The 15,000-nt window shown below is 41.5% G+C and overlaps 1 protein-coding gene across 2 annotated transcripts in view; it reads left to right on the forward strand.

Moving 5' to 3' along the window:
* secisbp2l (SECIS binding protein 2-like) overlaps positions 1-15,000 on the forward strand; it is a 33,779-nt gene that overhangs the window by 11,828 nt on the left and 6,951 nt on the right. The window contains exons 2-15 of one of the 2 annotated variants that reach the window (XM_084124183.1): positions 29-195; positions 902-1,208; positions 2,727-2,859; positions 3,264-3,490; positions 4,361-4,385; positions 5,221-5,327; positions 5,745-5,846; positions 6,052-6,141; positions 7,030-7,197; positions 10,655-10,796; positions 11,333-11,499; positions 11,879-11,999; positions 13,059-13,221; positions 14,887-15,000. The exon at positions 14,887-15,000 is cut by the window's right edge and continues 107 nt beyond it. In XM_084124183.1, the coding sequence (XP_083980309.1) occupies positions 29-195; positions 902-1,208; positions 2,727-2,859; positions 3,264-3,490; positions 4,361-4,385; positions 5,221-5,327; positions 5,745-5,846; positions 6,052-6,141; positions 7,030-7,197; positions 10,655-10,796; positions 11,333-11,499; positions 11,879-11,999; positions 13,059-13,221; positions 14,887-15,000 (2,033 nt within the window). The remainder of the gene's footprint in view (positions 1-28; positions 196-901; positions 1,209-2,726; positions 2,860-3,263; positions 3,491-4,360; positions 4,386-5,220; positions 5,328-5,744; positions 5,847-6,051; positions 6,142-7,029; positions 7,198-10,654; positions 10,797-11,332; positions 11,500-11,878; positions 12,000-13,058; positions 13,222-14,886) is intronic. The other variant, XM_084124184.1, reaches the window with a different exon arrangement.

Below are 15,000 nucleotides of genomic sequence, written 5' to 3' on the forward strand. Positions count from 1 at the left end.
TACGCGAGTGTGTGTGTGTGTGTTTCAGGATGTGAAGCTCTCTGCTGAAGTGGAACCGTTTATCCCTCAGAAGAAAGGTGTTGAAGCTTCATTATTACCCATGAGTCTGTGCAGTGAGGGTGGAGCTGAGCCCACACAAATCCCCTCCTACCTGATCACCTGCTACCCCTTCGTACAGGAGAACCAGAGCAACAGGTACACACACACACACACACACACACACACTGACTCACTCACATAGACAGACACACATGCACACTTACACGCACACTCAAAAATGTGTCACTCATTTAGAGGAGAAAATTTTCTTCAGAAATGAGTTAAATGTGACATCCTTCACGAATGTCCTTAGTTGAAATAAATGGTCATAAATAAGTAATTTATAAGTTTATATCTTAATATAAAAACATTAGAAGTCTATGAAATGACCTCATGTGCACGGCTGGATAGATGGTGTGTGTGCGCGTGTGTGTGATCGCCTCTATTCCCCATGGATCTTCCTGCTTTTCCTTCCTGTTCACTTTGAATTGGAGGAAGTGCACACTTTGTGCTACAGTGTGTGTGTGTGTGTGTGTGTGTGTGTGTGTGTGTGTGTCACAGCTGAAGTGTCCTTTGTGTCACCAGAAAACCCGTTTTTAAGGATGTTTGGATTTTTTTGGCGACACCCCTGTTTTCGACCATCAGTGCTGCATTATATTCATGTCACACAACGTCACACACCCAAAAAATGCGATGCCTCTCAATGAGAGATGTGGAAACATGATGTCTCGTGTTGTGTAATAGTGTTTTTGTTTTGTGATTAGTGTCTTGCTTTTTGCATATGCTTTATAATGCAAAGCACATCTGCTCAACTATCTGTTTGAGTTGTGCTTTATAAGTAACCAGCTTGCCTTGGCTTCAGTCGACAGCTGCCCATGTATAGCGGAGGAGATCAGCGCTGGCAGCAGCTCAACCCGAGCCCCGGCGGGCCGTACCTGGCGTACCCCATCCTGTCGTCCCCTCAGCCGCCCGTCACCAGCGATTACGCCACGTACTACCACGCCATCATGCCCACACCCTGCCCGCCTGTCATGGGCTTCTACCAGCCCTTCCCGGGGCCGTTTGCGGGGCCCGTGCCGGCCGGCGTGTTGAACCCTGTGTCCGACTGCAGCGAGAGACCGACGCCACAGAGAGGGAGAGGCGTCCCACGAACACCTGTACTGCACAAGGTATGAGATGAACACACACACACACACACACACATAGCCAGTTTGAAATTGAAACCGCCAGTAGGTGGCAGCGAGTCACCGTTAATGAGTGAGTCTATCCCTGCATCCCAATGTCCACACTCTCCATCCTAAACAGTGTGTGAGATTAGAATTGAAGTGTGTCCCAAACCATAGTATGTTGAAGAGAGTATGCCAGAAGTCCCCGGATGGTCTACTATTGGTCTAAGTGTGGATCCGTGCTCACTATAATGGCTAATATTACCCACAACCCATTGCGCTTTGGAGGAGGAACTACAAACACGAGTAAAAAGTGTTAAAAAACTACGAAACATGGCAGATGTGTGCAACCTATGGTGATAAAGGTTTGAGTGACTAATCAAAGTTTAAACTGCTAAAAAATATTTATTGAATGTTATCCCTATTATTATATTTCCTCTGCAATAACAATGTAGACTTTTATAAAGATCGGTTTGGCCATTAATTTTTAAATGCATCATTCTGCATTAATACGAGGAGAGTCTCCGCATGAAAGACACGATCAACACTTCTACATTTCTCTCCGAGACAATTGGAAATGAAAATAAATGGAATGTGGAGAATTTTAACTGTGACAGGATGATTGACAGGTCAGTTTACTGTGACAGGATGATTGACAGGTCAGTTTACTGTGTCAGGATGAGACAGAGAGCAACCGTTAAAGACGCAATTGTATGACGAGACAGTGTGTCCCAAAGCTTGTCTACTCTTCTGCTACACACTCAAAAGTATCTACTTTTTCTTTACATAAAGAGTTTCTTTCACACTTTTAGGGTGTAGTACAAATAGGCGAACTGAGATGCAGCATTTGACTAAGTCTTAATGAGTGAGTCATTGAATCATTAATTCAAACGATTCGTTCATTCAGTGAGGAAACACCGCCGTGTCGCTCAGACGCAAAAACAGACAATATTGTGTCTAAAAGTCACTTAATATTAACTTCTTGTTTACTGAACTCTTGTATAAAATCAGCTAATGTAACCATGCTAATAAATCTGGAGAAAAACAGCACTCTTCATGTGATATTGATTTACTATGTTAAATGATAACAAAACTATTAAATGATACAGACATACTTTAAAGACATACAGAGATATTTTTTTGCCCCTTATCTTGAATTTTAGGGACATTATAAATGCATTTTAAAAGAGTAAATCACGCATGCCTTCTCTAGTCTCTAGATGTGTGTTTGTAAAGTGAGGGACTGACTCGATAATATCAGACAGCACATCATTAAAACAGAAATCACGATATTATCGTAGACGATATATCGCATGACCGATTGGGATTTTTTGAATATTGTCCTATCATAACAAACCATACTTCAATTGATAGCTTATTTATTCAGCTTTCATATGATGTAAAAATCTGAAGTTCAAAAAATGTACCCTTGTGACTGGTTTTGTGGTCCAGGGTCACATATGTGACTGTAGATTTCAGTGATTTAAACTAACCCTGATGTGTCGTTTACATCACTCACAGCAGCCGATGGCTCAGCCAATAAGAGCCAAGCGTCCCGTGATGCGGAGCGTGGCGGTGCAGAAGGAGGTGTGTGCGACCGGGCCTGATGGGAGGTCCAAGACGGTGCTGTTGGTGGACGCAGCACAGCAGACTGGTACTGACCTTTGACCTTTGACCGACTGCAATATTGACAAAAAATATTGAATAATAAAATATTGAAAATACAGAAGTTGCATCGTTTAGATGCATTTACATCTAAACGATGTTTAACGATGTCTGTTTAATGCAGCTCAGAGGGACATTAATGCATTTAACCTGCAGTTACAAATAATGTTTTGATGTTTTAAACAGAAAATGTTGAAATATTGATATTTTGAAATGATTTAAAAAATAAAAAGATACTTTAAATGTGAAATTGAAACCGCCAGTAGGTGGCAGCGAGTCACTGTTAATGAGTGAGTCATTGAGTTTCAACCGATTCATTCAAACGGATGATTCATTCATTGAGTCTTAATAAATGAGTCATTGAATGATTCTTTCAAACGTGTGTGTGTTCAGATTTCCCCGGCGAGGCGTCCGGCAGCGGGGCGGTCAGGTGTGTGTCGGATCAGGCGAGTCCTCAGCTGTGGAATAATAAAGCTCGGCGCAGGCGCACGTCGCAGCAGGAGTCGTCCAGTGAGCAGGGAGCCAGCGAGGCCGACATCGACAGTGACAGCGGATACTGCAGTCCTAAACACAACCAGGGAGCCAACAACACCTCCACCAATCAACACACACCCGCGGCGGTACGCTAAATCCTTCCCTCGGCTCATTTTGACCCGAAACTTAATTTAAAATTTTTTAAATTGAGTGTTGAGTGCATCATCAGAGGGGTCCAAGACCCCAGGACTTATGTCGCACTTGAACCACAAATACACAAAAAATATTGAATGGATTCAAGGAGTTTTGTGGTTGAAATTTAAAAAAGTAACAAATCCTCCTCTCTCGGGTCAATTTGACCCCCTTAGGAATGAATGGATGCGAGGAATGCTTCAGTTCACATAGAAAACCCTCAAAATTCTAATTAAAAATGCTAAAACTTAACCAAAAAATGATTTTATAATGATTTTACATGTGTATCTGAATGCACACTGAAGATAACCTGACTTTAGGACCCAGAGGAACAGCTCATTTGCTCCATATAGAGATATAAGGCCATCTAGAGTCATGAAATATCATCTTATATTATTTATTTTCCACAAGAGGTCGGAAAAGACACACAATGTAAGATATTTAGAGCCGAATTAAATGAGTTATGCATGAAATTGTGAGTTATTTTGAATTTAAGTTTTGAGGAATATGCTTAAATATTATTTATTGATCAAATCTAGTAATTTTAAAGGTGAATAAATTAAAAAATCTCCCAAAAAAATTGTAAAAGATACTATCAAAATGAAATAAAATAATCTTTCTGGACAAAAAAAACAAAATTTAAGTATAATTTTAGGGCATTTTGACCCGCGAGGGAAATATTTGTTTTAAAATGCGAGTGAATGATGAAGGTTTATTTATATGAGGATTATCACATTTGCTGTTCTCTCATCTCGCTCATCTCTGTGTGTGTGTGTGTGTGTGTGTGTGTGTGTGTGTGTGTGTGTGTGTGTGTGTGTTTGCAGGCTGTGGACGCTGGCGTCATGACAGGTAAGATCTCTCTTTCACCTGAGCGACTGTCACATGATCAGGGTTCTTGTGTTAGTTCACACAGAGATCGATAACTGTGACCATAACGTTTATAATCGCAATAAGCAAGAAAAGTGCACAACTATAACGATAACGGCACAGAGAAACAATATCGTTGGAATCACTTTCAGAATGATTTTTTTCCAGCCAATCAGAATCCTTCCTGCTTCAAAGAGCTCGAGCATTTCAAGCGATAGACGACACAACTGCAGCGCGCTGTAGAGATATATTGTGCGCTAGTGTGGACGCTAATATAGTTAACACTATCGTTATAGTTATTGTTTATCATTATAGTTATAGTTGGTTATCATTATAATATCATAGTTATTGTTAGAAGTATTGTTATAGTTATCATCATCATAGTTTATTTGTTATTAGTCATATTTGTTATAATTTTAGTTATAGTTATCGTTCTAGTTGTCATCGTAGTTACTGTCATAGTTATCATTATAGTTATTGTCAGTTATGGTTATCATCATAATTATAGTTATCATAGTTTTCGTTATCATCATAGTTGTCCTCACAGTTAGTGTCAATTACAGTTATCGTTATAATTATATATATTTTTACATATGTGTGTGTTGTTCACGTATATCTTTTTTTATTTTGCTATCTGTGTACTGTAAGCTTCTTCTGTCACCAAAACAAATTCTTTGTGTGTGCAAACATACTTGGCAATAAAGCTCTTTCTGATTCTGAGTTCATTGTAGTTATTGTTATAGTTATCGTTCTTGGTGTGAATGGGCCTTTAAACGTGTGTGTGTGTGTGTGTGTGTGTGTGTGTGTGTGTTCACAGCGGTCAGCTGGGGGAATGTCTCGTCGCAGGCCGTCCAGAAGCCGTGGGCCGACAGGAACACCCCGTTCTTCAGAGGCAGCAGAACACCTGAGAGGAGCTACACACAGGTAGAGCTCGACCGCTCACATGATCTCCTTCATTTATACAGCGCTTTAACAATATAGAGTTTCACAGCAGCTTTACAGTGATAACAGGAAGTTAAAGTAACAGAGATTGTTTTGGCTTTACAGCAGCTCTAGAATAAAGTTATTGTCCAGATAAAGTTAGTTTTGATTGATTCACTTCCGTTGCAACGATCATTAGTTATTAACTTAGGGGCCGCTAACACACACCGTTCTAACAGAGAACAGAAACTTTTAATGTGTTCTGGACGTTCATTTACACGTCAACAGTGTTTGGAGCTCGAGAACACACACTCTGAAACAGGATCCAAGGTGCAAGTAAAAAAAAAAAAAAAAAAAAAGCGTTTCTCCCAAACCTGTGAGTTATTCTGCATCATGTGACCCGCATCATGTGACCCGCAGGACTTCCAGATGAGCTTCGGTTGTCGTGCAGCAGGACAGAGGAGATCCACCCCTCCCGAGACACCCAACACACACCTCACACCTGAGCCACTGTACTTTCAGGTACACGCGCACACACACACACACGCACACTCACACACACAGACACACACACACACATACACACACATGTACACACTCTCACACACACTCACTCAGTCACACACATACACACTCGCACTCACACACACATATACTCTCACATACACTCACACACACTCGCACACTATTTATTGTGTTGATTGTCTCTGTTTTTCCTGTTTTTCAGGATGAGGATGAGTTTCCCGATCTGGCCACAGGCGGCGCTGCTCAGCGGAATAAACCGGATCCGGTTCAACCCAAACTTCCCAAGAACCTGGTGAGTGTTTCGCCTGGGGGTAAAATCAAGTTTGAAATATCTTTGCAGTGATGTACTGTTGGTGAACATCCCGACCCCGCCCACATTTAGATGAATATGCAGATATCTGCTATTTCCTCTCAATAACAAAATAAACAACTAAATGCCAACATTGAGAAAACCGTTCAGAAAGCATCTGATCATAGTGATGTTGATGTTTACACTAGATCTGCAATTACACTCCAGTCACATCAAGTTTATTTACACAGCACTTTATACAGTAGATTGCTTTAAAGCAGCAGATTTACAGTATTAAACAGTGTCAGCTTCAGTTTCTTCTATAAAGCGTCTCTCTGTTCATGTTTGTCTGATCTCGACTGACTGAACTGAAGAAATTAACCGGAGAAGAGTTACACCTCAAAGAAGGCGGAGCCTCAGAGCCACGCCCACTTATTACATCATCATCATCATCACATGGACCAATGCTAGCTTGAAGGCGTATGCCAGACGGAGGAAACTTAGCTTAGACAATTTAGCTTAGCTTAGCTTGAAAATTAGCTTAGACAAGCTGTTTCAAACTCCAGGCACAAACCTTTGGGTTACACTTTATTTATTTTAAGGTGTCATTGTTACAGTGTAATTATATACTTAAGTACTGAATAATAATAATGTACTTACTTTATGGTTGGTGTAGGATTAGGGTTTGGTTGAGGGTTATTTGCATGTAATTATACATAATTTACTGTTATTACTATGGTAAGTACATGTGACATATGAAGTGTTACCAACTTTAGTTTTGACTAAATTTAGTTTGAAATTATGCCACACCATGAAGTATATCAGGACTTTAAACCTCTCTGTCTGTCTGTCTGTCTGTCTGTCTGTCTGTGTGTGTGTGTGTGTGTGCAGCTGGATAACCTTCCGGAGAATTCCCCCATCAGCATCGTGCAGACGCCCATCCCGATCACCAGCTCCGTTCCCAAGAGAGCCAAGAGTCAGAGGAAGAAAGCGCTAGCGGCCGCTCTCGCCACAGCGCAGGAATACTCTGAGATTAGCATGGAGCAGAAGAAACTACAGGTACACACACTCCATCTGTACAGGGAGAAACTACATGTACACACACACTCCATCAGTACAGGAAGAAACTACAGGTACACACACACTCACACTCCATCTGTACAGGGAGAAACTTCAGGTACACACACACTCCATCTGTACTGGGAGAAACTACAGGTACACACACACTCCATCTGTACAGGGAGAAACTACAGGTACACACACTCCATCTGTACAGGAAGAAACTACAGGTACACACACACTCCATCTGTACAGGGAGAAACTTCAGGTACACACACACTCCATCTGTACTGGGAGAAACTACAGGTACACACACACTCCATCTGTACAGGGAGAAACTACAGGTACACACACTCCATCTGTACAGGAAGAAACTACAGGTACACACACACTCCATCAGTACAGGGAGAAACTACAGGTACACACACACTCCATCAGTACAGGGAGAAACTACAGGTACACACACTCCATCTGTACAGGAAGAAACTACAGGTACACACACACTCCATCTGTACAGGGAGAAACTACAGGTACACACACTCCATCTGTACAGGGAGAAACTACAGGTGTACACACACTCCATCTGTACAGGGAGAAACTACAGGTGTACACACACTCCATCTGTACTTGGAGAAACTACAGGTACACACACACTCCATCAGTACAGGGAGAAACTACAGGTACACACACACACTCACACTCCATCTGTACAGGAAGAAACTACAGGTACACACACACTCCATCTGTACAGGAAGAAACTACAGGTACACACACACACTCCATCTGTACAGGGAGAAACTACAGGTGTACACACACTCCATCTGTACTGGGAGAAACTACAGGTACACACACACTCCATCAGTACAGGGAGAAACTACAGGTACACACACACTCACACTCCATCTGTACAGGAAGAAACTACAGGTACACACACACTCCATCTGTACAGGAAGAAACTACAGGTACACACACACACTCCATCTGTACAGGGAGAAACTACAGGTACACACACACTCCATCTGTACTGGGAGAAACTACAGGTACACACACTCCATTTGTACTGGGAGAAACTACAGGTACACACACTCCATCAGTACAGGGAGAAACTACAGGTACACACACACTCCATCTGTACAGGGAGAAACTACAGGTACACACACACTCCATCTGTACTGGGAGAAACTACAGGTACACACACACTCCATCTGTACTGGGAGAAACTACAGGTACACACACTCCATCTGTACAGGGAGAAACTACAGGTACACACACACTCCATCTGTACAGGGAGAAACTACAGGTACACACACACTCCATCTGTACAGGAAGAAACTACAGGTACACACACACTCCATCTGTACAGGGAGAAACTACAGGTACACACACTCCATCTGTACTGGGAGAAACTACAGGTACACACACTCCATCTGTACTGGGAGAAACTACAGGTACACACACACTCCATCAGTACAGGGAGAAACTACAGGTACACACACTCCATCTGTACAGGAAGAAACTACAGGTACACACACACTCCATCTGTACAGGGAGAAACTACAGGTACACACACTCCATCTGTACAGGGAGAAACTACAGGTGTACACACACTCCATCTGTACAGGGAGAAACTACAGGTGTACACACACTCCATCTGTACTTGGAGAAACTACAGGTACACACACACTCCATCAGTACAGGGAGAAACTACAGGTACACACACACACTCACACTCCATCTGTACAGGAAGAAACTACAGGTACACACACACTCCATCTGTACAGGAAGAAACTACAGGTACACACACACACTCCATCTGTACAGGGAGAAACTACAGGTGTACACACACTCCATCTGTACTGGGAGAAACTACAGGTACACACACACTCCATCAGTACAGGGAGAAACTACAGGTACACACACACTCACACTCCATCTGTACAGGAAGAAACTACAGGTACACACACACTCCATCTGTACAGGAAGAAACTACAGGTACACACACACACTCCATCTGTACAGGGAGAAACTACAGGTACACACACACTCCATCTGTACTGGGAGAAACTACAGGTACACACACTCCATTTGTACTGGGAGAAACTACAGGTACACACACTCCATCAGTACAGGGAGAAACTACAGGTACACACACACTCCATCTGTACAGGGAGAAACTACAGGTACACACACACTCCATCTGTACTGGGAGAAACTACAGGTACACACACACTCCATCTGTACTGGGAGAAACTACAGGTACACACACTCCATCTGTACAGGGAGAAACTACAGGTACACACACACTCCATCTGTACAGGGAGAAACTACAGGTACACACACACTCCATCTGTACAGGAAGAAACTACAGGTACACACACACTCCATCTGTACAGGGAGAAACTACAGGTACACACACTCCATCTGTACTGGGAGAAACTACAGGTACACACACTCCATCTGTACTGGGAGAAACTACAGGTACACACACACACTCCATCTGTACAGGGAGAAACTACAGGTACACACACACTCCATCTGTACAGGGAGAAACTACAGGTACACACACTCCATCTGTACTGGGAGAAACTACAGGTACACACACTCCATCTGTACTGGGAGAAACTACAGGTACACACACACTCCATCTGTACTGGGAGAAACTACAGGTACACACACACTCCATCTGTACAGGGAGAAACTACAGGTACACACACACTCCATCAGTACAGGGAGAAACTACAGGTACACACACACTCCATCAGTACAGGGAGAAACTACAGGTACACACACACTCACACTCCATCTGTACAGGGAGAAACTACAGGTACACACACACTCCATCTGTACTGGGAGAAACTACAGGTACACACACACTCCATCTGTACAGGAAGAAACTACAGGTACACACACTCCATCTGTACAGGGAGAAACTACAGGTACACACACTCCATCTGTACTGGGAGAAACTACAGGTGCACACACTCCATCTGTACTGGGAGAAACTACAGGTACACACACACTCCATCAGTACAGGGAGAAACTACAGGTACACACACACTCACACTCCATCTGTACAGGGAGAAACTACAGGTACACACACACTCACACTCCATCTGTACAGGGAGAAACTACAGGTACACACACACTTCATCTGTACTTGGAGAAACTACAGGTACACACACATTCCATCTGTACAGGGAGAAACTACAGGTACACACACACTCCATCTGTACTGGGAGAAACTACAGGTACACACACACTCCATCTGTACAGGAAGAAACTACAGGTACACACACACTCCATCTGTACAGGGAGAAACTACAGGTACACACTCCATCTGTACAGGGAGAAACTACAGGTACACACACTCCATCTGTACTGGGAGAAACTACAGGTACACACACACACTCCATCTGTAGCATCAGATCATGTGTAAGAACTCTGTGTGTGTGTTTAGGAGGCTCTGTCTAAAGCAGCCGGTAAGAAGAGCAGGACGCCGGTACAGTTGGATCTGGGCGACATGTTAGCGGCGCTAGAGAAACAACAACAGGCTATGAGAGCGCGACAGCTCAACAACACCAAACCACTCTCATACACAGGTACAACACTCTAAAACCAAATCTATACACATTATTCTCCAAAACAAAAGTAAAATATTTCCTATAAATGAGCCAGACTTCAGATTCATTAGAAAAACTGCCGGATTAGCTGAGGTGACATGACGCTAACAGACAACAGACAAATGGCTAGTAGTGACATCAGCGGCAATCCACCTGTCACTCAAGTGGCCACGCCCTTAATTATGCAGAACTTTAAGGCTTAATATAATTTAAACTAATGAGTTTTTAAAAAATTCACCCCCTCACAGTCGTCATGAAGGGCAAGATTAGCTTTATAGACCAAAACCACTTTTTGCACCAGGGTGTAAACATGTTTTTTTCTGCTGTAAAGTTGGGCATTTTAACATGGGGGTTTTATGGGATTGACTCTCTTCTGCAGCCGGCCTCTAGTGGCCAGTCGATGAACTGCAGTTTAACTCACTCAGTGTTGGACTCAAGAGAGAGACCGGAAGGTTGCCGCTTGATATTATCCAGTGATTCTGAACTAACACTGGTGTGTGTTGTGTTGTTGTCAGTCGGGACAGTGGGCGCTCTGCACAGTAAAGATGGCGGCAGTCGAGTGACGGGACTCAAGAACACACACACTCCTCCTCACAACATCCTGGACTCCAGCGCGCCGCGCATCAAGAGAGGCAAAGAGAGAGAGATTCCCAAAGTCAAGAAGACCACCGCCATGAAGAAGGTGCTTCACAACACTCACACACACACACTCACTCACTCACTCACTCGCTCACACACACACTCACTCACACGCACACACAAACGCATACGCACACGCATACACACACTCAAACTCAAACTCACTCACACACACTCGCACATGCACACACACATACACACACACACACTTACTCACTCACACACATACACACTCACGCGCACGCATACACTCAAACTCACTCACACACGCACACACACACTCACGCACACACACACACTCACGCACACACACATACATGCACCGCTGGGAATGACAGGATATGACATCACATCACATTAACTTCTCCCTCTCTCTCCATCTCTCTCTCTCTCTCTCTCTCTCTCTCTGTGTGTGTGTGTAGATTATTCTGCAGGAGCGCGAGGTGAAGAAGGGCAAGAGTTCAGCGGATCAGGGTGTGTCTGGAGCCGACGAGCAGAGAGACTCTCTGAGCTTCACTGACACACTCACACAGGAGCAGGACGGTACGAACACACACACACACACACACACACATCATCATCAGATCCCTGTGTGAAGGTCCTTGCACACTGAGTCTGAAATTTTCACATGCGTTTTTTCGTATTCGTGATTCGGTGGCTCTGAATTGTCAAAACTCCTCTCAAAATGCTTGAGCTACGGATGCGAAAAACACAGAAAATTGAACACAATCCAAAAAATGTTATGACGGACGAAAGTTTCGGAGGCAGTGTGTAAGCGTGATTTACACAACGGGAGGTCGTATTTATTTTTAACGTGCGAAAATTTTGATTCACTGCTGGGAAATATGCCTCCGGTTTATAGTGAGAAAGCGAATCTGTGTTCATCTAAACTTTAACGTCTTCCTGAAGTTTTTATCTAAATTAATGGCTTGTTTTAACGTTTGAAAATGAAGAAATTAAGATGTAATTATTAGTATTGCAATTTTACTATTGTTCTGTAAATAATAACTTTAATAATAATTATATAATAATATTTATTTATTTTATTATATATATTTATTAATATATTTTTAAACATTTATTTATATAATAATTAAAAAATATTTATATAAATATATTTAGAATTATAATAAAAAAATGTTTTGCTTTATATTAAATCTAATGGCTACTTTTTAATATATTTAAGTTACAATACAATGATACAATTAATTGATGGACTGCACTAATATATATATATATATATATATATATATATATATGTATGCTCACAATAATAATAACATATTTATCATTTATATAAAAAATATTATTATTGTGAGATGTTGTTAAATGTTGTATAATATCAAGTTCAAGTCATCTGGTGAAAATTCCTTTTTTTTATTTTTTATATTGCTATATATATATATATATATATATATATATATATATATATATATATATATATATATATATATATATTAGCAATGCCAGTTTTTCCCAGTATGGTGCAGCCCTAACACAAATCACACAATATTGTGTGAGGTGGGCAGCAGTGCTCATCCGTGTGTGTGTGTGTGTGTGTGTGTGTGTGTGTGTGTGTGTGTGTGTGTGTGTGTGTTGCAGAGAACGGTCTGAGCATGCCCAGTGATGCGTCCCTGTCTCCAGCCAGTCAGAACTCTCCGTACAGCATTACACCCGTGTCTCAGGGTTCACCAGCCAGCTCAGGCATCGGGAGCCCTATGGCTGCGTCTGCCATCACCAAGATACACAGCCGGCGGTTCAGAGAGTGAGTACACACACACACACACACACACACACACACACACATTCTTGTACATCTATCTTTATGAGGACATTCATTGACACAATGCAATCTCTAGCCGCTTACCCTAACCTTACCCATCACAACTAAGCTCACTCTCACTCTCTCTCACACACACACACACACACACACACACACACTCTCACACACACACACACGGCTCCTCCTCCTAGAGGGCGGAGTCATGTTTCACATTTTATAAAATGTACAGTTTTATAGAGATGCACCGATTGTGTTTTTTCATCACTGATTCCGATTGCTGATTTTTTTTAACCCTTTAGAACCTGAAGCTAAAATAGGAGTTTTTCACATATTTTGATTTTTTTTTTGACTGTACAATTCTAAAACAATGTGCTATCTTAATGTGCAAGGTGTCATCTTTTTCAGAAAAAGATAAGCTTTCAACAAATTACAGTTATTGACCATTATTGTGTGTGGTGAGTTTGTAAATAGAATTTAAATAGACAAAAATGAGAATAAATTTACTGATTTTTATTTAGGAAAAAGCAGAAAAAATCATGAACGAAAGAAACTAACACTTTAAAGTTGAAAAATGAACTATAATACATATATACAAGTCTTTTTTGTGACATTGGGTTGCATAATGTCACAAAATACACGCACACATGCACTTACCACATGCTTAGATACGTGAAAGAGTAACGGCCATCCGCTTCCCAAATTTCATTAAAAATCATCCCAATCCCCTCTCCTGCTGTCTAACACTTCTTTCGCCATGTATTTGTTAGTTTCTTTTATTATTTTATGTAATCAAAAACACTCTAACCTGCCGCGCTTTATCTCTGTTCAAATCCTTCCTTCCCGTGCTGCTGTCATTTGCAGACGGAAAGCCAAAATTACCGTAATAAGCCGTATATTGCCGAAAAGCACATGTTGTCTACTGTCAGGGGCAATTTGAATGGTTCTGATAGTGCAAACGGTTGAAGAGTTACGGTCAAATGAATACAGCTTGCTGGTATGTGTCGGCGACGACACAGGCGGGTCTAAAGGGTTAAGCAAATTTATTTCTGGTTTATTTGCTCTATAACAGACCAAACAAAACAAAGATCTGTTGTCATTTGAAACTAGAGGCAACCGCTGCATTTAATCATGATCCAAACACGTAACATGAGCAGCTGTTTTTATCTAAATCAAGATTTCAAGATTTAAAGCAAAAACAGAATGATCTGACTTTAGATTTGTGAAATTATGATAGATTTTAGATTTTATGACTGCGTTCAAATTATTGTGTAAAATATATATATATTGTATAAAAAATGTTTAATACAGTACATTTGCTTTACAGTAAACTTAAACTTCTGTAGCTTTCTGACACTTTCATTAAAAAAAGTGATTTAATGAGTTACACTGAAATATTTGTGTTTTCATGATTGACAGTTAACAGGTTAAACTTGATTTTTTTTTTTTTAAACAAATAAATACATTTAGCATCTGTTCACATTCGGCACAAACATTCACTTGTTTCTTCTGTGAGTGTGTTGTTGCAGTTAAGGTGATGATTCATTTAATGTTTTTTACATTGTGTTTGCTATGAAAGAGCTGTAAATGTTGATCATCAGATTATCAGTGCGTTTGATGCATCATAACGTGTGTGTGTGTGTGTGTCAGGTACTGTAATCAGGTGTTGAGTAAGGACATCGACGAGAGTGTGACGCTGCTCCTGCAGGAGTTGGTTCGCTTCCAGGAACGGGTTTATCAGAAGGAGCCGAGCAAAGCCAAAGC

The sequence above is a fragment of the Abramis brama genome, assembly GCF_963993115.1.
Source record: "Abramis brama genome assembly, chromosome: 9".
Taxonomy (NCBI): Eukaryota; Metazoa; Chordata; class Actinopteri; order Cypriniformes; family Leuciscidae; genus Abramis; species Abramis brama.